The sequence below is a fragment of the Podarcis erhardii genome, assembly GCF_964252035.2.
Source record: "Podarcis erhardii genome assembly, chromosome: 14".
NCBI classification, from domain to species: domain Eukaryota; kingdom Metazoa; phylum Chordata; class Lepidosauria; order Squamata; family Lacertidae; genus Podarcis; species Podarcis erhardii.
Window position 1 is genome coordinate 4,387,081 of NC_138503.1, and position 23,842 is coordinate 4,410,922.

The window sequence follows — 23,842 nt, forward strand, 5'->3', positions numbered from 1 at the left end:
GTAGGGAGAGAAAAGCAAAATGAATTAGATGAACAGGTATGAAAATGCTTTGGGGTCTTTTAATTTTGTTCTTCAAGGTAACAAATCCTAGTTTCCTTGTAAGAATGGGGCTAGAGAATGCCTGTCTAACAGCATCCATCATCATCATCACCATTAACCATAACAACTCCTTCTTTTCCATAACTTAGAAAAGCCACAGGGAAAATAAGGAGAGACCTCGTTGCAACTAAATTCTGCCTTTCAAAGTGTTCCATATGGCTATTTGTTAAGGGTGACTTGTGAAGCCTGTAAAACTAAAGTAGCAACAATTATCCATTTTAGATTGTTCCATCAGTAACAAATAATACGTACCTGTCAGGGGCTCAGGAGCAGAGGCACAGGGAAGAGAGGGAATGGAGAGCGAAGGGGAAGAATCTGAGGGCAGCGTGGGAGAAGATGACAGTGGCCCGAGAGATTCCATGAGCCTCTCCAGCGAATCGGAAGATTCCCAGAGGGGGGCGCCGATGGCCAGGGCAAGGGGGGTCCCAGGGGGGACGCGCCAGAAGCAAGGGGCCAGCGGGGACTCCCAGAGCAGCGGCTGGAGATCAGGACCAGCTTCCCCACCAGAGCGCAGTGGGGGGGAAGAATTCCAGGTATCAGGGACAGCGTCTCCTCCAGGAGGGAGAGAAGATGAGGTAGGGCTGACCATGCCTCCATCGGAGAGCGAGGGAACGGTCAAGAGGAAGGTTGCCGGCTGGGCGCGCGCGCCAAGTTCAAATGTAAAGGCGAGCGGCACAGCAGGTAGCCCGGATAGGGAACCAGGTCCTAAAGCCCGCCGGAGGGAGGGGGAAGAATCAGGGGAGTCAGCGTCAGAAGAGTCCAGAAAGAGTGAAACCCCAGCGGGCAGGAGGGCCCAGAGGAGGAAGGAGCTAAGGAAGAGGTGGAACAAGGCTAGAGTCTTAAACTGGTGTGGAAGGGGAGGAGATTCAGACGGAGCTTCGGCGGTCTAGAGCTTAAGACGTAGAGCTGCGCGCCAAGGCTTTGAAATGGAAACTGAACTTCAACAAAGACTTTTGTATATATGACAACGACCTGGCATTGGTCCTCTGTGAGCTGGGACCTAGGGCAGTTCTGACAGTACCTTAAGCCTGTATTTTTTTGTATGACTTAATATAATTTGTGTAATTTAAACATGTATCAACAATATCTTCCATAACATTTCCACAATCAAAGCATCATACTTGCAGCCTAACTAGTACTTAATTTCTAAAAGGTGAGCTGTTGGACTTTAGATCCTGCTTGAATGGCATACACTCAAATCTGAAAGCCCTTTGCCCTAATCCCACATGTGTGCATGTGTGAGGGTTGGTGGCTGACAGGCTGTAGTATTTAGTAGGAAAAGGAATGTAGATGCTCAAAAGTACCTTACTCCTGTTCCTTTGTTCCACAGCAAAGCTCTTGCATTGCAAACTGGTTCCTAAAATGAAATCAGGTAGCCCTAGCTTAAATTAATCCTTGAGCGCTGATTCAGTACTTTATGTGGAATGAATACATCAAGCAGAGGCAAACATAATCCATTTTTGTGAAGGTAAGTGGCTAACTTTCCATTCTTCAAAAACAAAATCAATTTCACTTGCTCAGCCTCTTATGTCAGTCTTGGAAAATGGTACAAATTTTAAGCAGACCTCACAAAACACGTCATAAACTAAACTGCTAATTACATTGTATGTATGTATGTATTTCCATTTATAATCAGCCCTTCACAGTATCTCAGGGCAGATTACAACAGGTCAAAATAACAATTTATTCCAAATAAATCAATCTTCTAAAGTTATAATTTAAAACAACCACCCAAGTAACAAAGCACTGCAGAGAAGGGAAGATCATTTGGTGTTCATCCTGAACACCAAAGGCCTGGGGGGGGGGGGAGTTGTGCCTTGATCTGCTCCTGGAAAGGACATAATGGTGGGACCAAGCACACATTGGAGGGGAATGTGTTCCATGTCACACCACAGAGAAAGCCCTGCTCTCACATGCCACCACCTCTTGAGCTTCACCGGGTGGAGGCACCATCAGCAGGGTCTCTCCTGCCAATTTCATCATTTTTGCTGCTCTAATTAAGGTGACTAATATTCACCAGAAAAAGGCCTGTTGCACACAACACAGTAAGCCAAACCCTTGCTTACCGGAACTGTGTAAATGCATGGGGTCCTGAAGAGGAACTTGCAGCTGGCTGGCTACTCCTTGGTTACAGCTTACGGTCAGTGAAGACAGAGCTTAATCACGAGTCCCAATTCAGATGACACTCTTAAGTTGCAGTAAAAAAAGACCAGGGAGGACACTTACTCTGTCGTGCAAACCAGGCCACTGTCAGACTCTTTAGCTCTTACCTTTGTTAAGATTCCATCTTCTCGGTGGTTCTTCTGTAATACATGTTGAAGTGCTAACTGAATCTTCTGTTGGAGCTTTTCTATTTTTACTTTCTCCTGAAGCCATGATCGGTCTAAAATGAAAATTACCCGTGTTGAAATCTTACAAATAAAAACATACAATATGATTAAATCTAGTATTCAAAATGTTTTTGAAACTACCTTCCACAAACTACTTTCTACAATTATTTCTTCTTAATGCAAGACTCATAAAATTGTGCAATGTTTAACAACACCCAAAAGGGATACACCTGCAATTCTGCACATTGGTAGGCATATTTCCTTTCTCTTTACTTCAGTCCCATGTGCTCCATGTGTACAAAATGAATGGGACTCTACCATACCAGAGCATACTCTTGTGTACAGTGGGGTTTCCTTCAATACAGTAAAATCAAGTCATGGTGAAATGAAAAAGTGATGTATTGTCAAGTAGAGAGTTGGCAAGTGACATATATGCATGTGTGAATCAGCCCATAAAATCATGTTTTCTGGTGCTTCTCCAAAGCAACTACAGTGGTGCCCCGCAAGACGAATGCCTCACAAGACGAAAAACCCGCTAGACGAAAGGGTTTTCCGTTTTGGAGGCACTTCGCAAAACAAATTTCCTATGGGCTTGCTTCGCATGACGAAAATGTCTTGTGAGTTCCTGCGGGTTTTTTTCCCTTTCCCCCCTTTTTCTAAGCCGCCAAGCCGCTTATCTGCTTATCCGCTAAGCCGCTAAAAACCGCTAATAGCGCTAATCCGCTAAGCTGTCAATGGGCTTGCTTCGCAAGACGAAAAAACCGCTAGACGAAGAGAATCGCGGAACGGATTCTTTTCGTCTTGTGAGGCACCACTGTAGCTATACATTCCATACTAAGCATTTATTCTTTAGCACAGTGAATCCTATAGTTGTCCTAGTGTTCACACACCATTCTTAAATAGTCACTCTTTGCTATGTGCATAATCAGTAGGATGGTGAATCAATTATAAGATTTGGGTTGGATTCTAATTTGTCTCTTTTGAAAGCAACCCACTTTGGTTTGAAGTGCTTCAGAGGCTTCCTGGAGAGTGGCAGTGAGGAAAGAAACTTTGTCCTTTCCAAAGCAAATCTGCCTTGGAAAAAACAAAGCTCTGTTCCACTTCACCACCTTCACTATTAAGGAGAATAAAAAAATGGCAAATAACTTTTCCCTTTAAAAAGAAGTGGTTGGCATTTCAGGCATAGTAGCCCCTCCAGAGTTTATAAAGCTTGCCAAATTACAGGCAAACAAGTCCAGGTGTTTTTGTGCTAAGCACATTTAAAGTTTGATTTTTTATTTTATTTTAAGGAACATTCTATAACTTTTTAATCAGCACTGTATGGCATCTGCAAGCATGGTAGGCCATTATGTGGCGACAAAACCTGCCAAATTAAGGAAAAACCTTTCCAGTTTGGAGTGTAGTGAATAAAAGAAAAGGATCTTAAGTGTTCTGGGGGGCATTGGTCTAAAAATTGCAGAAATGAGAGGCTGAAAGTTACAAAAATGAAGTGCAAAGCTAATTTGATATAAGTGGATGTAGGCAGAAATACTCGAACGTCCAGCATTTCCCAAGTAGGCCCCACTAGCAGAACCAACCCTTCCTCAAAGCACCATGAGGAGTAAAATCGTTCCTTCCATGGTAAAATCATTGCCTCTGCACTGTTGTCACTTTCCTGTAACATGGAAGTCACTTTCACTATCACAGCGATTGTTTCTAATCAGTAATTAAAAGGTTTTCAGTACCAGACCTTACAGAACTGACTGCTGGAAGCAGCCAATTATATTTCTATTCTGCTCCTTCCAACAGTTATCTGAGTATTGGATTTGATGATAAACAAGTGCAGCTTGATGCAGAAGATGACATTTCTTTCTTGTGGAGTATAAAGTGATTCTTAAACAAATCTAATAAAATCAAATTAAACTTTTTAATGCAAAAAGTAGTGGATCCCGCTGCTGCCTACCAAATACAGTGGATCAAAACTATGTGTACCCTCTATAGTCACCACTACAAGTTATGTTTTAAATTTAGTGTGAAGGAAATCTTAGATACAGCTTAGTTTATGAACAACTTGGATTAAGAATGCTGCAAACCCGGAAGTAGGTGTTTTGGTTTGTGAACTTTGCCTTAGAATAACAACATGTTTTGCTTCCTGTTGAGTGTGTTTCGTTTGTAAATGGAGTCCCCTGCTGCTATGGGAAAGCACGCTTTGGTTTAAGAACACCTTGGTTTAAGAATGGACTTCCGGAACGGATTAAGTTCATAAACCAGGGTACCACTGCACTTGGTGACTCAGGCAAAAGCTGAACATATAAGAAAGATTTATTCTATAGAACAAAGTGGATAAAACAAAGGATGTATCAGAAGATAATGTTCTTTCAGGAAACAGTCAACCTATTAATAATAATACTGAATCTAATGGATGCTACAGGCTTCTAATCAAGCACGTCTTTTAAACCAGTTGCTTATGTTCAGTTATTACGCTTCAGTTAGATGTTACAGTTTTCTAGACTAGTTGGTAAATGCTTAGCTTATTTTGAGTTATTTCACTTCATTTCCTTAATTTTGTTCCGGCATAGGTGTTACAGCTGAATACTTTGCTTCTTAAATAAGATGGTGTCAGCTACCCAACCTTTTAACAATCACACTCCCGAGGTACTTCAAATAATATAACAGACCCCCTGGGTCAACCACACCGCTCTTCAGGGGTTTGGGAGTCTTCTCTTTCTAGACATCTCCCCTCCTGCCTGGAATGAGACCTAAGTAGACCTCACAGCTTCTACTTCTCCTGCTCAAGTTCAGCCCCCAAGTTAACTCCTGGCCTCATAAGACGCTAAATTCTGTTGTTCACACTAAACTCAGAGACTCCTTTCTCTAGCTGTAGATATTTTCATCAGAGTGGATGTTTCTACTCAGAACCAACTCCCTCTCCTCACTCCAACTCTCTTCCTTAAACCATCCCACCCCCTCAAACGAAACCCTATCTCTATCCATATCTAAATATCTCCCTCAGAAACGGCTCCTTTTATTCTATCTCCCAAGGTGCTGGCTCTCTCTCCCCCCCCCCCCCGTGGATAGATGTCTGTAGCCAATCAGAGAGAGGCTCCAGCCCGGGGGGGGGGGGGGATTCAGAGGGATTGCATCCCCAGACTCTGGTCTGGCTCTGCTGTCCGTCACACAGGACTAGAGAATGCTTTTAGATACTTAATGCCTTACCTGCAGAGAGTAAAACAAAAGCTGAAAATAATGCAATCTCATCTTCAGTAAGGTGCATAGAACATAAGCTCTTTCCAAATTCAAAAACGAAACTAATGAAATCTTCACACCCTGCCAAAGGGGGGAAAAAAACAAGCAGCAAATTACACAGGGCCTCTTTCAAAAAAATAAAACAATACTTTTTTAAAAAAAGAACAGCGATTATATGGAGAATAAATTGCCAGAGCATTTATTCACATTAGAGTGGACTGTTAGTTTTACCATGACAATATCTATGGGACGGCTTTCTATCACCGTAATTCATACAATGAGGCAGCAACAGCATGTGCACGCTAAATCTCATGTCATCTACATGTGTTGGATGTGCAGTCTGATTTAAGTAGCTCCACAGTCATTACACAGCCCTGGGCCCTCTGAACATACAAATAAGAACATAAGAAGAGCCTGGTGTATGATGTCAATGGGCAGCATCCTGTTCTCACAGTGGCCACACAGATGCCTCAAGCAGGACGAGAAGACATGAGCCCTCTCCCTCTCCCCCACTGCAGTTTCCAGCAACAGGTATTCAGAGGCATTACTGCCTCAGACAGTGGGATTGCTGCCTCTAGGCATGGAGTAATATTAAAACAGTTGAGCAGGACAGATGATAATTGTTGTGTATTGAGTCAAAGGATATTATATCTGTATTATTATTGTCTGTAATTGCATTAGGGTAAAGTAACTGCCTTTTGGTTCCAGAGGGTACAGCTACTATTGGTTCATTTAAGCTGCTGTATTTGGATCCTCTGTCTTATTGGTTGCCTCCAAAAGGCAGGACTGTGATTGCCTGATATTGTTCCCTCCAAAATGTATCCCTTCTAACTAGTTCCCTGTCCCTATAAATGTAGCTCTCCCCTCCTCAGGTCTCAGTCTTGTTGCTTTTAATAAAGAAGTGTTACTAGAGAACTGACTCCAGCATATTATGTCAAGAGAGCTGAAATCACAAACCCCACGTCACAACAATAATCCTGTTACTTCTTTGCACACGGAGTACATGCATTTTAAAGTGGGTACAAGGCTTGTGTGTTCAAATTGACTAAAGTATCAGAATCAATGAGATGTCTTAATTATATGAAAATTAGCCATGTTCCAATTGTGTCTAATAAGCAGTTCCAATATTTCAAAGGCCAGCATAGTTTTGCACCAAAAGAGCACAGAAACTACTTTGTGTATTTCTTGGTCTTAAAACTCACAGAAGGGCTCCTCATAGTCTCCATTATTCTCCATAAAAAACCACAACACTTGGGGTCACAACAGGACTGAAATCTTGGTTAATCAGCCCAATATGAAACTTCCAGAATTCATTAATGAAAAAGAAAAAGAAAAAGTACCTTATGGCACTAAAGAGAATTAACGTAAGCAGTGCCTTCAGCTCCCTTCCCCATGTTCTACACTATTATATCCAAGTGTCATTGAATCTCAGTGTTAATTAGTTAATAATTCCAGGCAGTTCTTCACTGCTGTACTGTCAACATCCACTTGCTGTTACTTCCAGATATATTTAAGCTCGTTATATAAATTTCCAAATGCTTCCCAGCATGAACACAAAACTGAGTAATTATTAGATTCAATTTGGGAATCTTTTAAATACAAAGGTAGGGCTTGTGTCTGAACTGGAAGCCCCATGCAGGCATGTGAGAACTTCACAACAAGGAACCTATTATAGGAACTCAGTTGCAATCATATCTGATATTTTTTTCTATTAAGGAAACGATATATAATTTTTGATTAATGGTAGAAAAATAATTGGAATTATCTCTTTGGAGGACATAGCTCTTGGTATAATAATAATGCAGCAAACATTTATTGTGCTCTTATTTTGCAGCCTGCACAACAGAGTCCAGAGGACATGTTTTCTAGAATGCCTAGTGAGCTTCCCACTTTGAACTCCAAAGTGTTGAGTAATAATTAACAAGCTGTAATCAAAAAGTATAAATGGGTCTAGGCTACCCTTAGTTTTTAATCTTTTGAAAGGACAAAAAGTACAGAAGGTGTAACTTATTTAAATCACCAAAATATCCTTAATGAAAAATCTGTTAAGTGATTTGCACACAATCCATTTATTATAGGAAATTAATTTAACCAAATAGTTATTTTAAAAAGTATGTTTTCTAATTAATTACTTCATTTCCTTACCTAATGACTTGAATACATCGGGGCTAGCATATTTGCCATCAAAGTACACTGTGTTGTTCTGGGAGTCAAAGGCACGGCACATTCTGATAAATACAACCTCTAAAGACCCTGTAACCAAAGAAGAAACAATTTTACAATTAAGACTAAGAAACACAGTGGTTCACAAACAACTGTTCTTATCCCATGTCTTTCTTAAATAAACAATAGATTGTACATCTCCTTAAAATATATTTCTAGCTCACAAATGAGGTTTATGTGCCCTCAGAAAACAGAAAATAAATTATATCTGTTAAGCCAATTTTATGACTTTGAATATACAAAGGTGGTAATAGAGGAATATGGCTCACACACTGAGCCAATTCAAAAATAACAATAAACCATAATTTAGCATTATAAGGATAAATTGCAGTGATGCTTGTGTATCTCCAAAAGATACACTCTTCCAAGGAAGAGTTTGGAAGCCTTTTGCTTCCATTATAGATTTACCACAGCTTGTCATGTCATCCAAACAATAAATTGTGGCTAATTTTTACTGTGTTTTGTTGACACAAGCCAGCTTCAAAGCATGGTTTTAGAAGGTGTCTTGTTTCAACAAACCATCATTAAGTTTAATCACAGCTCTGGGCTTTGGTGTAATTCTAAACTGTGGCAAATCTAAAAGGGAAGCAGAGGCTTCCACTCTCGAGGCTGCACTAGACAAGGAGCGGGCGTGTATGACCTCAAGGCTTGTGTGTATGACCTCATGAGTGTAAAACATTACAGGGCCAGTATTAGGTAATGAAAGCTTTGAGAAAGCCCTTGTCCTGGCAGAAATATTTGAGTGGCTGACGCAAATAAACATTCATTCATTCATTCATTCATTCATTCATTCATTCAAGCTCATGTTTGAACCTGGAATCTTTATTTTAAAAAGAAAATATGTCAGAAACAGAAAAACAGGATGGGCACTGGAAACCCAAAAATAAGAGTCAAAGCCTCAAAATGATGTTTGTTCTAAGTACAAAATATGTTGGAAAATATGGAATTTCCAACCCATTTCAACATATTGTCTTCAAGACAAAAAAAAAGTTCCACTTATTATGCAGTTTGTTCAGAGAAGTCACATTTTAAGCTCTCTCCCCCCACCCCCCGCTTTTTTTGCTTCAATTTTCTGCACAAACCAGGTTTCTTTTAGTTGTGTCCCTCTAGAAAACTGGGTTCTTGTTTCTGTTTAATGCCTGTGTTATCTTAAAAAAGATTTATTTATTTAACAAAAATGTTATACTGTTAAGCGATTTACAAGAAATATCACAATTAACTATAAAAACTGTTAAAACAATTTAGAACATTTGCAAATAATTAAAATTAACAGTAAAAGAGATTAAAACAAAATAATATATATGTGTCTGAATAGTTTGGTCTTAAAAATGTTTTTAAACATGTGCCAAAAAGAGTACATCAAAAGTGCCTGTCTAATGTCAACAACAACAACACCAACAACACTTTATCGGTATTAGTTCTCTTAGAGTGATTCTGGAATTAACTTTATTAATGAAGGAAATGTGAAGGCACATGGCTTACGTTCAAGCAACAGGCTCTTCCTCTGACTTCTTCTACATTGCCCAACATTGGCCCATGATTGCCCAGGACTGAACTGTACAACTTGTTGGCAGTATGATTATGTAATGAACGAAGCATTAAACATGTTTAGGTGAGCCACAGTTTTGTGAAATACACTTTTTATAATGGAATTACAATGTTAATAAAATGTGCACTTGACATTTATTTTAAAGGGTTCAATTTTGCCCCCCCAACCCACATACCTGCTTTTAAAAGCACAATTTGATCATTTTGACACAGTTCCATAAAGCCATCAATGCGCTTGGCAAACTCCACCACGTACTGTATTGCTTCTGTTATTTTCACGGCACACAATTGCCACATTACCTCCCTTTGCTGTTAAAGACAAAAAAGAGTGCTATTTCCAGACTTGCTAAACCTTCTTAAGGGAATAAGTTTGTTATTTTTAAAGCAAAGCATTAATCATTAATCTGTGCAACTGATTGCCTTGTGATTTGCCTTGTGATTGCCTTGGGATTTGCATGTCAGGCTGTGTTCCCATTTTGTATTTCAATTTGTGATACGTGTGGTATGGCAATTGAAGGGGCTTATGGCAGTTTTATGCCTGCCTACAGTTTTTCTAATGCTATACTATACTATAGATATTAAAGGCGAGTGCTACAGAGAAATAATAACAATGACTAGTTTACATAAAATTTACAATTTATGTTTTAGTTTACAAATAGGCTCTAAGAATGACATTTTAATAGTAAAACTTATATTGGATGCTTGGGTAAAACTCTTGTTCATTTCAGTGAGAGTTCTGTGTAGAATTCTACAAAATGTAGAACATAGAAGCAAAATCCACACTCTGCTCAGCTTCTTATTTAAACATCAGAAGTTGTAAGTGGAATATGTTTTACAAGCATCCCTCCACTTACGTGCAATCAACTCATGTGCAACTGAGTATTTGCTTAGCACCAGGAACTAATTACCGGTAAATAATTCAATTCAAACCCGGAAATGGCAGGAGATAATTGGAGAGTCTTCATGGCTTGCGAAGAGACCCTCCCCGAAGCCTGAATACACTGGAGGCACAGCAGGGCTTTGTTATGCTGCTCAGCCTCCCCGCCTAAGGGCTGATGTGCAGGGTAGTGCAGCAGCAGCCACATTCCCACACACCCTCCTGCCTCCTGCTGGCCCCAGGGCTTCAATTCTAGTTGTGAATATTTTTGGAATCAGTATGTTTGGTATGGATTGCAGAGAGGGCATTTAGAGTGTTTAGAGGGTGCTCCCCACTTCACACAATTTCACTTATGCACACGGGGCCCCAGAGTGTAACCACCACATAAGTGGGGGGATGCCTGCATATTTATTACAACTCATGAATCATTAGCATATCTAATGTGTGCTTTGTGTTTTGAGATAAAATATTCCTTAATCCCATTGAACAATGTTTCTTTTACCAATAACTATCTGTTGTCTCTAAAATTACATTTTGGGAATGTGCTCTGGTGATATCTGATGCAAAATATTTTTTACTCCCCCATTTGAGGTGTAATAGATCTAAGGCATGACGGATCTTGTGACATTGCATTATTTATGCAAATATACAAATCATTCAAAATTAGAAATAAACTCTATATGGGTTTGAACCTTCAACAGAACTTAAATAGCAATGCTAACCATATGACGTTTTACTGCTTTTCTCCTTCCAAATTTGTCAGCGTATTATCTTCTTCTATCATAATCATATAACATTATTATATAGGCTTCCGAACCATTTGCCCAGTGCTCCAAAGTATAGCTATAACAACACAGTAAACAAAGGCAAAGGGCCAAACCACACAGGTGCATATTTGCTAAACACGCACTCACCATGTTGGCCATAAAGTAGAACGGGGGAGTTTGCTTTGATCACTAAATGGAATGTGGGGTGGTAAGAAGAAGGAAAGTCCATTTAGTGATAAACTTAGACACCCCCCAGCCCCACTTTACAGTCAAGCCGGCAGCGAGAGGTTGGCAAACACGTTTACATCTGACATGGCCCAAGAGAATGTATTCCATCCACAAGAAGAATCACAACCCCTAGAGGCGAGCATGAGGAAACATAAATATACATATCAGACTGATAGCATTTTCTCTAGGGCAGCAAATCAATACTTTGTAAGCAAATTATTACTACAGTAAGTTTTCAACTTGCTCAGGGGTTATGTTCTGGGGGTCACACCTAAAAGCCAAAACTGCATATAGTCAAAACACATTGGGTGCAATGCAGGGTCGCATTGCCAGTCTTCTCCCCCAAATGCCTCCCACTTTCCGTTCTTACTTACTTACTTCCCAAACATGTAAAGCTGAAGGCACACAAGTTAAATGCCCATAAGTTGTGGGCTTACTGCATTCATGACTGGACAAGTGATGAGGGTTTTTTTTAATAGAAAACATCTACCTCTGGAATGAAACCTTAGGGCTTAGTATAACAAGTATAGTGAATTAATCTTAATTTATTTAAAGATACAGAAAAGTAATAATTAATTTCCACTACAGTTTTGCATTTGGGCTCTAAATGATTAAAAACAACCCCTTTATACAACCCTTGAGTATTTTTCAGGCAAATACATAACTAGGGGACATTTTTTTTAAATGTCCTTCAGGTGAGTAGTGAAGACAATTTTGTTTCATCAGGCATTTGACTTATTTTAATTATTCTAATATTTTTTGTGTATTGTCTTTGAAAAATTGTTTTTAAGTCACCTTTCTGGGGGTGGGGAGGGTTAAGAATATGAGAGAAACCCTGCCAGGTCAAAGCTAGCTAGTCTGTCATTCTGTGTTTGCAGGGACCAAGCAGATACCCATGGGAAGACCACAAAGATGACGTGGGACCAATAGCTCTTTTCCACTGGTGCCACCCAGCATCTGGTACTCAGAGATTTACCGACTCTGATCCCGGAAGCAGCTCACAGACATAGTGATTAGTATCTGTTAATAGCCACACCCTCCATGAATTTCTTTAAACCCCTTTTGAAACTGTCCAGGCCATCACTATATCCTGTGGTAGCGAACTCCACAGTTTAATTATGCATTATGCAAATAAGTACTTCCTTCTGTCCTGAATCTCCCCATGTTGTTGCTGAAAGGAGGTGTATACACTTTGAAAATAAAACACACCTTCACTTATCCATGATTTAGCCAGAAATAGTTATAAAAATAATGCTAATTTCTGAAGTGCTTTCATATGCCTATGAAAGATGAAATAAACGCAGAATTGAAAAGTACCTTGAAGGTATAAAAAGTAAAGGGACCCCTGACCATTAGGTCCAGTCATGACCGACTCTGGGGTTGCGGCGCTCATCTCGCTTTACTGGCTGAGGGAGCCGGTGTACAGCTTCCAGGTCATGTGGCCAGCATGACTAAGCCACTTCTGGCGAACCAGAGCAGCGCACAGAAATGCCGTTTACCTTCCCGCTGGAGCGGTACCTATTTATCTATTTGCACTTTGAGGTGCTTTCGAACTGCTAGGTTGGCAGGAGCAGGGACCAAGCAACGGGAGCTCACCCCATCACGGGGATTCGAACCACCAACCTTCTGATTGGCAAGCCCTAGGCTCTGTGGTTTAACCCACAGCGCCACCCGGGTCCCTCACCAGACCCTTTATTGAGGACAAAGGTGAACATATAGCTTCAAACCAGCATAAGCATTCTGTGAGAACTTTTTGCCCACCTTCAGATACTTTGGGAGGTGGAACAACTTCAAAATCCACGCAGAGTTGAGGTTAAAGGACAGCAACATTGTGGAGATATTTGGGGAGTTGATGTTTGTGACCAGAATGGGTACATTTACATGTAATGTCGAATCATGTTTGGGCATTATGTAAATGAGTGTGGAGGAGGCTCATGTATAGCACTTAGTAACTTCTGATCCTTGTCTGCCTGTTCAGATGAAATAAGGACTGGAAATGGCTCATGGCTGCATGAAAGAGGAGCTTAGCTGCATGCGAGCCAGAGGCTTCTCCACACTTATTCACGTGATACCAAACTCTGGCACCTGAATAAACTCTTACAGCTTTACACCAGCTCAGGTAATACTTTTGTGGACTATAGATGCTATCTCCATCCACCAAAAATTCTTCCTGGGAAACAGTTGGGAGTAACAAATTACTTGCCTGCCCTCCCCACTGCTTCCCACCATCACAGGGAGAACTGAAGTAGAGGCAGCTCCCCGTTTACACACGTTCAATATATGTGCGATCGTATATATGTACATCGCGCCGAATCCGGAAGTGATCCAGAAATGTCAGAAATGTCTGAAATGTCACTAAAAGGGCAGGGTGGGGCGGAACACGGTGTTTGCAGGCTTTTTCAATGGGGTTCAATTATAATCGATTTCACTGACGCACGTCATAATCCCACATAAACAGGAGGCTGCCTGTACTGAATCTGGAGATACTATGGTTATTCAAACATAGGATCTCCTTAGACCCCGAGAGATTCTAATTGTTTCGTAGTTTGTTTCTCCCAGTGATGAAGAAACAAACACAACACCTGTTATTGATCTCTTGCTGCGGTGGGTAGAGGAAGTGTAAAAATAGGCCCTTTCTTTCAAGGAAGCCTAAACAGGACGCTGGTTATCCTGAGGCTCAAACAACATGTGGTGTTGCATGAATCTTTTAAGAACCCAAAAAACTAAACAGTAACCACTAAGGGGGGGGGTATGTTGGAAATAGGCAGTACAACTCACCACACACACACACACACACACACACGACAATCATTTAAAACTGATTCACAGATTGCACAAAATGCTGTAGTCCAAGAAGTGTTTCAGAATGGGCAATTAAAAAACCACTGTGTGCTATTTTAGCATGTTTACCAAGATAAATACCTTGCTCTGGTAGTTCTCAATTTCTTCCTGTAGAAAAGTTTGCCATGTTATTTGCTGCAACTCCTCCCTCAAGTACTGGCAAGTTTCCATGTGTGATTTGGAAATGTTCTGTGCGAGATGTTCTAAAACAGAATGAGCAAGAAGTGGCATGCATTTTAAAAAAAGGCCATCCTCAACTTTCATTGTACATGTTCTGTCTAGCCAATCATTAAGTTATAGATGTTTTCAACACTAAATTTGTACAGTGTTGAAATGGGATTCTAACACCCATTTCCATTTCCTTTTATTTCCATTTCTTAAAATTATCACTGATTCTCACCCCTGTAGGGGAGTGGTTACTAGGTTTGATCTGGATTCTCAGGAGATTATATTGGCTAAGTCAGTCTCTCAGCCTCAACAAATGAACATAGAAAGCCGCCTTATTCAAGAGTCAGATGATTGGTTTATCTAACCCAGCACTGGCAGTTCTGCCTTGGGGTGATTCCAACTAAGTGTTCAGAATGGAATTTCCATGCTTTGTTTACTTGATGTTTTAAGGGCGTACACATGATGCTATCATTCAATCATCATCCTGTATTTTCCCCATTTTTTCTGTTTTTTCTCAAACTGCAGAAAGTCTGCCTTTTAAAAAAGCGAACTGGAAGAAGCAGAAGCTCCACAGGTAAAGATACTTTCTAGCACCACACTCCCAACTTTTTTATATGGGCATTTATATGGGCAATGAGTTTATGGGGAAATGAACAAATTAATCATAACATTTGTGGTGGATGACATTTTTTTAAACTTTTGTTTTTTAAAAAAATATTTTGGTTACCACTCAAAAGCTTCTCCATCTCTATTTTCTGAAAATGAAAGAAGTGTGTAGCGCTTTAGCACCTTCTCTTTCATAAAAAAGCTGGGAAATTGTTTAGAATTTTTTTTTTTTAAGGCTCATAAAATGGCACCCACCACACAGGTTATAGTGAATGTATGCTGAGCTGCAGGTGACCCTTTTCACAGCCGCAATATTCTCTCCACTTGAGTGGCCAGAACATAATGTGATGCACAATATTCCAAATAGTGTGGAAAGTCAGCTGCGATTCTGCTCATAGCTTGCAATGGAAGAACAATGAATGGGTAGCACTTTGGGCCACTTGTCTAAAGCAGGCTCTCCAAGGTCTCAGTATCCCCCCCCCCCCCAGCACCAACTACTAGAAACTATTTTAACTTGAAATTCCAAGGCAAAATTTCCAGTTTTAGAAACTATGTGTTCTACTATAAGTTTTGAGTAATGGTCCCTGCTCAATTCAAAAGGTATGTGGTATTAACAGCACTTCACTCAAAGGGTTATTGTGATACTTTAAATATTTTCACACCTATCTGCTATTATCTCATTCAATTTTTCTTTGGAAGTCATTCTATGCAGCCGAAACACCAAAAAGTCTTGTGGCACCTTGAAGAGGTGGGTTCATGTATGATATGAAATGTAAAACGTCGGTTTGAATTCTGATTTCTAACTGGAGTCAGCTATTTTTTTGCCTATATATATATATGTACAGCATCCAGATGTCTGGGCCAATTAGCCAGCCTGGTCAGGGGTGATGAGAGTTGTTCATAACATGGAGCTGGGAAAGGCACTTTTATATCAACTGTTTCTGGGTAAATAAAAAAGCTTTTTGACACATTACTAAATATTTAATGAAATGAGGGCACAAACCTCTATAATTATCATTGCAACAAATCAATGTTTGTTTACTGAAGAAAGTCCTCACAGTTTTCTACACATGCTAGACATGAACAAGTGCACTTTTGAGGAAAGCACTCATTAATAAAGATCTGTGAACATACAGTGATCTATCATTTCTTGAAGATAAAATCCATCTGTGTAATATGGATGGATAGGAATTCACAGTGCTTTCAGTTTTTATAGAATAGGCTTTTAGTGATTTTCAAAAGTTTTTTCCTATATTTCAAAAATGACATGGAGGTATAGGCAAACGAAGAACATGTACTATATTTCCTTGAATGTAATGCACACCTTTTTTGGGCCCAATTACGTTGTGAAAATTAGGGTTGCGAAAATTAGGGTGCCCATTAGATTTGATGGCGTATTTACATTTGCCAGCAAATACTTTTTGGTTTCAAGGTTTTGAAAATTGAGGTGCATATTAGATTTGCCGGGGCATTAGATTCACGTAAATAAGGTACTTCCATAAAAGATCTCTCGTGCCTACCAACTGTTTCTTTTATTTTCATCCCAGAATATGTGAAATAAGATTTCATTTTAGTGTGGAATAGGAGAGTGCTACTGCTACCTTGATAGCAAAAAAGAAAAGCACAAAAGAGGGATGGGTTGGTAAACTCTCCACTGCTCGTCATGCACAAGTTGTTATTAAGGTTCTTTTCACACATGACAGATCCTTTTCACAACTCCCGACAAAGTGGACTTCCTTTAGCTGTTACTTTGAGAGAGAACCACATCTAACTCGTCCTCATCACGTACTAGATAACTGACACCACAAATGGAGAAAACACAGTTTTGAGTTACCCAGATTTACCCTGGTGAGTTGCCAGTTCTGGAGCTCTTAAGGGTAGCAGACAGACAGATCTAAACTTCTGGAGTGCAATTCTTTCCAAAGTTTTTATGTGCAAGCCCAAGTAAATGAATAGGAGCTGTGCAGGAGTACAACAGTAAGTTACGTCTCATTTTAGTAGGAGAAATATTTAGATTTTTCACATGAGATCCCTAATAGTCTTGGGCTGATGCTTGTTTCTGTTACCAGTATTTTACATTTCATTGCCATTTAACTTATTTTTTTCTGCTTTACACTCTTGGCAGGTATATGCCACTTAAATATCACAGTTCATGCATCTGATAAAATGGACTTCAGTCCATGAAAGCATGTGCTGCAAAGAATTTATTATTCTTTAATGTGTCAAAACACTTTTTGTTACTTGGTAAATTAGCCCTCTTTATAAAATTATTACTTCCCAATTAAACATGTGCTTTACATCATTGTTCAGCTATATACTGAGGCTGGCTATTTATTAACTAAATTAATGAATAAATACTGTATGCTCTGGTCACCTATGTGGGGAAAATCATTATACTGTAATCAAGTGCAAAATTCATGTAACTTACCATTGTTTAGTACAGTCTTGCAGATAAACAATATACCAGCCTTGCTAACTTACACAAACTTTGTAATAGGTGTCTGTGATCCAGACCCAGATCTAGCATAGTATAGATCAGTCTTTCTTAACCGTGGATCCCGAGAGGTTCCTGAATTACAACACCTAGCATCCCTGATCACTGTCCATGCTGGTTAGGAATGATGGGAGTTGCAGTCCAACAACATCTAGGGACCCCAGGTTGAAAAAGGCTAGAATAGCAGTTAGACTGCTGAACAAGGATAAGAGAGGCCAGGATTAAAATCCCCACTCCAGCCATTAGGTTCACTGGATATACTTGGGCCAGTCACTCTCTCACAGTCTAGCCTACCTCACGGGGTTGTTGCCAAGGATAAATGAGACAGTCCTTGAAGGAAAGGCAGAATAGGAATGGAAATAATAAATACAATAAAAAACCTGTTAATCATCTTAGGTGACTGACTAACAGCAAGTCTGGTTTACTGGAATTCAGACTTAGACCAAGATTATGGACTTGATGAGCCCCATCAGTGCTGCCTTAAGAGCAGCCCTCATAGTTACAGCCATACACAAAACACAAAAGGTGACATGTAGTTTCAGTGATGAAGAGCCACAAAGTCATTGTTCTTAATCCAAAGGATAGTTACTACAGCAACTACATGGAAATTTCCCCCTCTTTGGTTATTACCTAATTCTGCCATGGACACAGTAGGAGAAGTCTCTCCATTTGTAAAAGAGCAATAAGGAAAGAAGCCCGATGCAGGTGTGTAGTCACATATCGGTTCTGGTTTGATTCCATTAATATCAAGCCCCGACTGATCTGGAGAAGGCTGTATGTCTAAGTAGAAGCTGCTAACGGCAGAGTCTGCTTTGCTACCTTCAGGGGTATGCCCATCAATGTAATTACTGAGGTCATCATGCAGTTCTGTGAGCCCATTGGTAGTGATACTGTATGTTGGCGTCAATGGCTCTGCCTCGCCGGGTTGCTGTTGGTGATCTCGCTGTTGTTGCTGCATCCGGTGTTTCTGCACTTCTGCATACAAGCTGTCCCTCTGCTTTTTTGACATTCGACCAAACTTTACAGCTGAAATATATCCATAAGCAATATATTTTATCACCACCAGCTGCAGCAGTAAAATGCTATGTTAGGACACATCATATGTAAGTCTAGGGCAGCTACAAAGCAGTTCACAACATCACTACAATACACTTTTGCTTGATCCTACAGGTGAAGTGAAATATTAGAAGGTGAGAAGTTAGGTATTATCCTATTGGGTCAGCCTCTTGAATAAATAAGTCATGTGTAATATACTTAGGGCATGTATGAGCAATAGAAGAATTTAAGGAGATGGCTTTTAGGCAAACAGTCATCAGAAGGGCAATTTTAATAAGAAAAATAATGAACATGATTAGATTTCAGTCATAGGGGGAAATATATTTAATTTGCATAATAGTCTGTTCCATATTTGGGCTTCCTTGGTGCAAAATGCAGAGTTTCTTTTACTTAAGAGAAGTTATAACTTTGATGTTGGCCTGTCATCCAAGAGAAGAGTATTTAACCCTTCCTGTGGCGACACTGACATCTCTTAGCAGCAGGATTTCATAGTCTCTGTACCAGTAATGGGGGAGGAAGGAGGTGGAGGGAATATAAAGATTGGTTGGAGGAAGAAAAGTACAGGACACCCATAATGTTGTATGAATGGAATAAGGAATGTGAAAGAAAATTAAAGTAGAGCTGGCCTAGTGACACCAGTAAGAAAGGCAGGCATTTACTCTGTGTGTCGTGTGACTGTGTAAGCAGCAGCAAAACAAAACCCTGGAAGCCACCAGCTGCATCAGTCCAAAGTAAATTCAGTGACTTATGAGGCACAGTATATTTCAAGACAAATATTTTAAGAATGGGATGAGCAAGCAGAAAGCTAAGGAGTGTCGCACATACAAGACAGCTGACCTGAACTAGTAAAGCTCACCATCTCGAGACATCCCCACAGCAAGGCATTTCTGTAAACGACAGTGTTGGCAACGGTTTCTACTGGTTCGATCAATTAAACAGTTCTTCTGTCGGGGACAGGAATAGGTGGCGTTACTTTGCTGACTCCTCCTGAAAAAGCCCTGTAGCACAATGACAAAAGGCAAGGGGAAGATTTATCGATGGCTGAATCCAAAGTGGTCGCACACGACAATTGCACTGAAAGGACACCTTGCTTCAGCTAAATTCTTATCGTCAGAGAAAAAACTACCATACTCAAGAGTATATTTTTTATTCCATTTTGTTACAAAATATAAAATACTTCACAATGTATGATTATATATTTGAATAGGTTCAGTAATAAAAATTATTTCAAATGCATTTTATATATAAATATGTAGGAATAATATTAGAAAATCTTAGGGCATTTCAGCTGTATCCAAATGAGGACTGGAGAACCCGTATATTTTCTCAACTGAATGTCTCCAAGTACTTGATGAGAAATCACAGTTTTTAAGAGATGAAAGTGATTTAAAGAGGCATTGCTTCCCATTGTATACACACAATTGCCCCAAAATGACTCTGTAGGACTTTGAAACTATACAAACAGCAGCAATGTAAGAGAGGCAAAGCAGAGCTAAGCTTACACACAACACTGCTTCTTCCTCTTCCCTGTCATGCTGCTGTTAGCAAAGTCACTTAAAATAATGCAGATGGAGTCCAGAGAGAAGTCCTTATGGAAGAAACTTAACAAAATGCTGTATAATTTGAGGAGAAACACAGAGGTTTGGTCTCTCTTCCCTCAGGCCGCCTACATAGCAGGAAGACATATTCAACTCAACATATTGAGGATCAGCTGCCTCAGAACTACGCATCTCGTTACTGCAGTCAGGATCATGCCACTGACTGGTTGCTAATTGACATCTCTCCCTGTCCCACTCATGGCTAGTTGCCTGTAAGTAACCCTTAGGTTGCACACTGAATGATCTCTGCTGTTGCATTTCCAGCAGTTGCTTTCTCTCTCCTTGCCCACAGCTACCACAAAACAGCTGGCCTTCTGGATCACTTTCCTGAGGGCCACACACCTCCTTCAGACATGGCTCGCTCAGCCCAAAGGACAGGCTCCTAAGCGTATCCAGCCTTAGGGGTGGTGGACTGCTGAGGATCAAGGGAGAAATGAACTGACTTGTGAAAGGTCAAATCCAGTGACAGCCACAACACTGTTTTCACTACCAGAGCTGAGAGCAAAACCAAATTTGATTGGGACTGACAAATATCTGGCCAATTTAAGGGTATTGTGTTTTCGTTTATGCAACTATAAATACTGAAAACATGGTATGAATGACACACAAATCAGCAGTGGTTTAGGTTGGAAAAAATACACACCGATAATGCCCCCAACAGATTAAATCTTACAAAGTGTGCCTTTCATTTCCTAGTCAGTCTGAATGAACAATTTCTACAAAAAGCTAAATTTAATGGCATTAATGGGAATTTTCATAAAACCTATTAATAGCATCAGTGAAGTGTTCTATTTAGTTTCCTTCCTCAAAGAAGAAATAAATAAATGTTCATCCATGTCTTGTGAGTGGCAGTTAATGCTCCTCTCACCACTGGTTTCTGAGCCTGCCAGAAACTTGAACTACTAAGCTCATATTTTGTCTTTTGACAATTTTCATTTAATGAATTGATTCCTACAGTTCATTAACATGCCCACTTCTGTATACACATATGTCTTAATTAGCTGCTCATTGGCTGTTTAATTACAAGAAAACAGCTGACAGCTGCCTTGTTGCATCCTAATGACAGACACTCTGGAAGGGATACACACCAGTCTGTGACAGCAAAGATTTATTCATAATACCATGATTTATTGCTAACACTTACACATTTCCACGTATCATTACACTTTGCAATATTCTAGTAATTGCCAATTAGGAATCAGAGAATTGGTCTCCCCTGGCCACCCCCCACCCCCATACCCTCTCATTCTTTTGCATTTTGTAAACTGAACTCACTGAATTTATTTTTAAAACAAACAAAAATAAAAAACACACACATTCTGACTGTAGAAATCTGGGTTTTTGCTCTCATAAATTTGGGGTTATATAGCAAATAGTTTTTAAGTATTTTACTCAGAATCCTTGATTCCAGGTGGGTGGAACACCAGTGACTGTTTATTGCTGTGATTCTGGAGCAGTTTGCTTCAGTTTTGAATGGTCTTACTATTTTTACGAGTATCCTAGCTTTTGTCAGGGATTCAATATGTATATGTGAAAGGGCTGTGAAGGGTTGTATGCATACAGAGATCTAGGGGTTAGGACTAGGCTGTCTGTCAGAGCCCCTTCACACATGCAAGAACGCCTGAAGAGGACTCCTGTGGTTCACTGTTGTGAGTTTAACCTTTACAAAACAAGACTGCATATTTAAGTAATATCTTAATGTTTTGATAGTTAAGATAGACAAACAAACAAACAAACAAACAAAGTATGCACTCTTACTTAAGAGAATAAGAAATGCCTTCCTGGATCAGACCAGAGGCAGTAACTGTTCCATCTTCTTCTCACCTTCTCACCCAGCTGAGTGGCTGGTTTATTGTGACACGAATCTCTGTAGGCAATAGCCCGGCTGAAAGTTTCATGCAGCAGATGGGCCAGGTAGGTTGCCTATGCATCTCTTATTCTTAATCCCCTTTATCCCGTGGAGCACTATCCATCAAATCAATATCCGTGGGATTGAGATGCCCAGCTGGAAGAGCATCTTTTCCCTGGCATGATTGTTGCCATAGACCAAATTCCAGGCATGTTTGCAAACCATGCAAACAACAGACCTCCTAAATGAAATGCAGCAAAAAACTATTTTACTGCCACAGAAGTCTAATAAGGGCAGTCCTCCTTGCCAGAAGAAATGGAGCATGTTTTCAAATACCAAATAAAAACAAACAACCAGTATGAACAGTGAATGTGTAATGCACCAAACTTCTAGAAACTAATTCAATGGTTCCCAGTTAGGGGTGCAGCCCCATCCCTTGCCTCCCCCCAACTATTTTTTGTCATTTTTGCATGGTAATATCACAAATTTTATGGTCTGTTTTACCACTGTGCGATTTTTCAATATTGGCAAAAATCGGTTTTGAAATCACACCTCAGTAACAATTTTGACCCGGCAATACACAGGAATATATTGCTCCTCATTCGAGGGGGAACAGGGCAGCTGATTTCAAGGCACTGCCAATATCACACAAGGATCTCAGCCAGATCTGAGCTGACGTCACTTCAAGGCACTGTAGCACTCCCTTCTCCTGGAAAGCAGCAGCGGCAGCCACAATGGATGTGTATCTTCACCAGCTGCCACCATTGGCTGCCCAGCTGCCTATCCCCCCCCCCAAAAAAAAACATGTTGTGGAGGTGACTCCGCTCCCCCCCACCCCAAAAAAATCTCTGTGGCTGCTCCTTCCCTCATCCCCACACCTGATCTCCAATTTCAGACACTGTGATATAACGGAATATTGCGATGTTTAGCTGCTGGTATATCACAATGTTGAAAATGAGGTATTTCTCACCCCAAGTCTGTTTTTAGTATAGCTAAAATCATTTGCTTATTAGGGGCTACCCCACATTTTGTTCAAAAAATTGTTTTGCAGAGGTAACTACCATAGAATCAGCAGCATAATAAGCTGCTGGGGCACTTGGGGCAGGGCGTTGCGCCCATGGGGACGGGGCAAGCTGGGGCAGCGCTGCTGAGCGGCAGTGTGCATGTAGGCTCCCTCCAGCAGGAGGGTGCCTGCGGCGAGTGCCAGGTTGTGGCAGCTCTGGCCCCTGCAATCACTCGGCTGAGAGGGAGGTGGCAGGTGAACGCAAGCCCCGCACTGCTTTTTTGGGCAGCGTGGTGCCTGCAGAGGCCGCAGCCACCACATCACCCCCAGGAGAGATGCCGGGGCTCAGGTGTGCTGCAGGGCCAGTGCTGCTTGCAGGGCCAGCACATGACAGTTGTATCCTTCTCAGCCACCCTCTAGCAGCTGGTGGAGGGACGCAGGAGCTCAGCGCACTAAGAGCCAGCCCTGGGCCGTGCTGCTTTAGGGAGCGGTGTGCTGGGCTCAGGGGTGTTTGGACTTGTGCTTCACTTTGGGCTCCAGTGTGCTGCCCCCAGGATAAGTGCCGCCCAGGGTGCCCCGCCCCCTAGCTATGCTAGGGCATAGAGTTATCAAAATTTTCAAAAGTAGGGGGTCCATAGCTTGGCTTTTGAAAAATAGGGGTCCTCAGTAATTCGCTAGTTGGGAAACACTGATCTAACCTATGTAGCCAGGACCTGATAGACTTGCTGTGATTGACATGGTGAATAACAAGCACACACCCCCACGCCCCACATACAATCCTGCACATCTATAATGCACTAGACCACGGGAAGCATTAAAGTCTGTGGAAGTCTTGCCAGGGGAAGGCTGGAGCAGGGAAGCAACAGCGCTGTGATAACAGGGGACTCCGGTTCAGAAATAAGTTTCAGGAGAGCAGTGAGGGAACAGACT

General features: G+C 40.8%; 1 protein-coding gene and 2 long non-coding RNA genes across 8 annotated transcripts in view; 1 reads left to right on the forward strand and 2 right to left on the reverse strand.

The window, feature by feature from the left end:
* LOC309328929 overlaps positions 1-17,883 on the forward strand; it is a 34,882-nt gene extending 16,999 nt beyond the window's left edge. Inside the window, exons 3-4 of the long non-coding RNA XR_014150898.1 lie at positions 14,832-14,880; positions 17,038-17,883. This is a non-coding gene — a long non-coding RNA (uncharacterized lncRNA). The remainder of the gene's footprint in view (positions 1-14,831; positions 14,881-17,037) is intronic.
* RORA (RAR related orphan receptor A) overlaps positions 1-23,842 on the reverse strand; it is a 374,069-nt gene that overhangs the window by 13,487 nt on the left and 336,740 nt on the right. For 5 of the 6 annotated variants that reach the window (XM_081839013.1, XM_081839016.1, XM_081839017.1 and 2 more), the window contains 7 exons: positions 19,319-19,460; positions 18,037-18,432; positions 14,220-14,341; positions 9,602-9,734; positions 7,800-7,907; positions 5,625-5,735; positions 2,370-2,482 (listed from right to left, as the gene is read on the reverse strand). In XM_081839013.1, the coding sequence (XP_081695139.1) occupies positions 2,370-2,482; positions 5,625-5,735; positions 7,800-7,907; positions 9,602-9,734; positions 14,220-14,341; positions 18,037-18,432; positions 19,319-19,460 (1,125 nt within the window). The remainder of the gene's footprint in view (positions 1-2,369; positions 2,483-5,624; positions 5,736-7,799; positions 7,908-9,601; positions 9,735-14,219; positions 14,342-18,036; positions 18,433-19,318; positions 19,461-23,842) is intronic. The other variant, XM_081839014.1, reaches the window with a different exon arrangement.
* On the reverse strand, positions 5-2,346 carry LOC309328967. The gene is made up of 3 exons (XR_014150966.1): positions 2,107-2,346; positions 1,121-2,066; positions 5-351 (listed from the first exon to the last, which is right to left on the reverse strand). It is a non-coding gene; the product is annotated as an uncharacterized lncRNA (long non-coding RNA).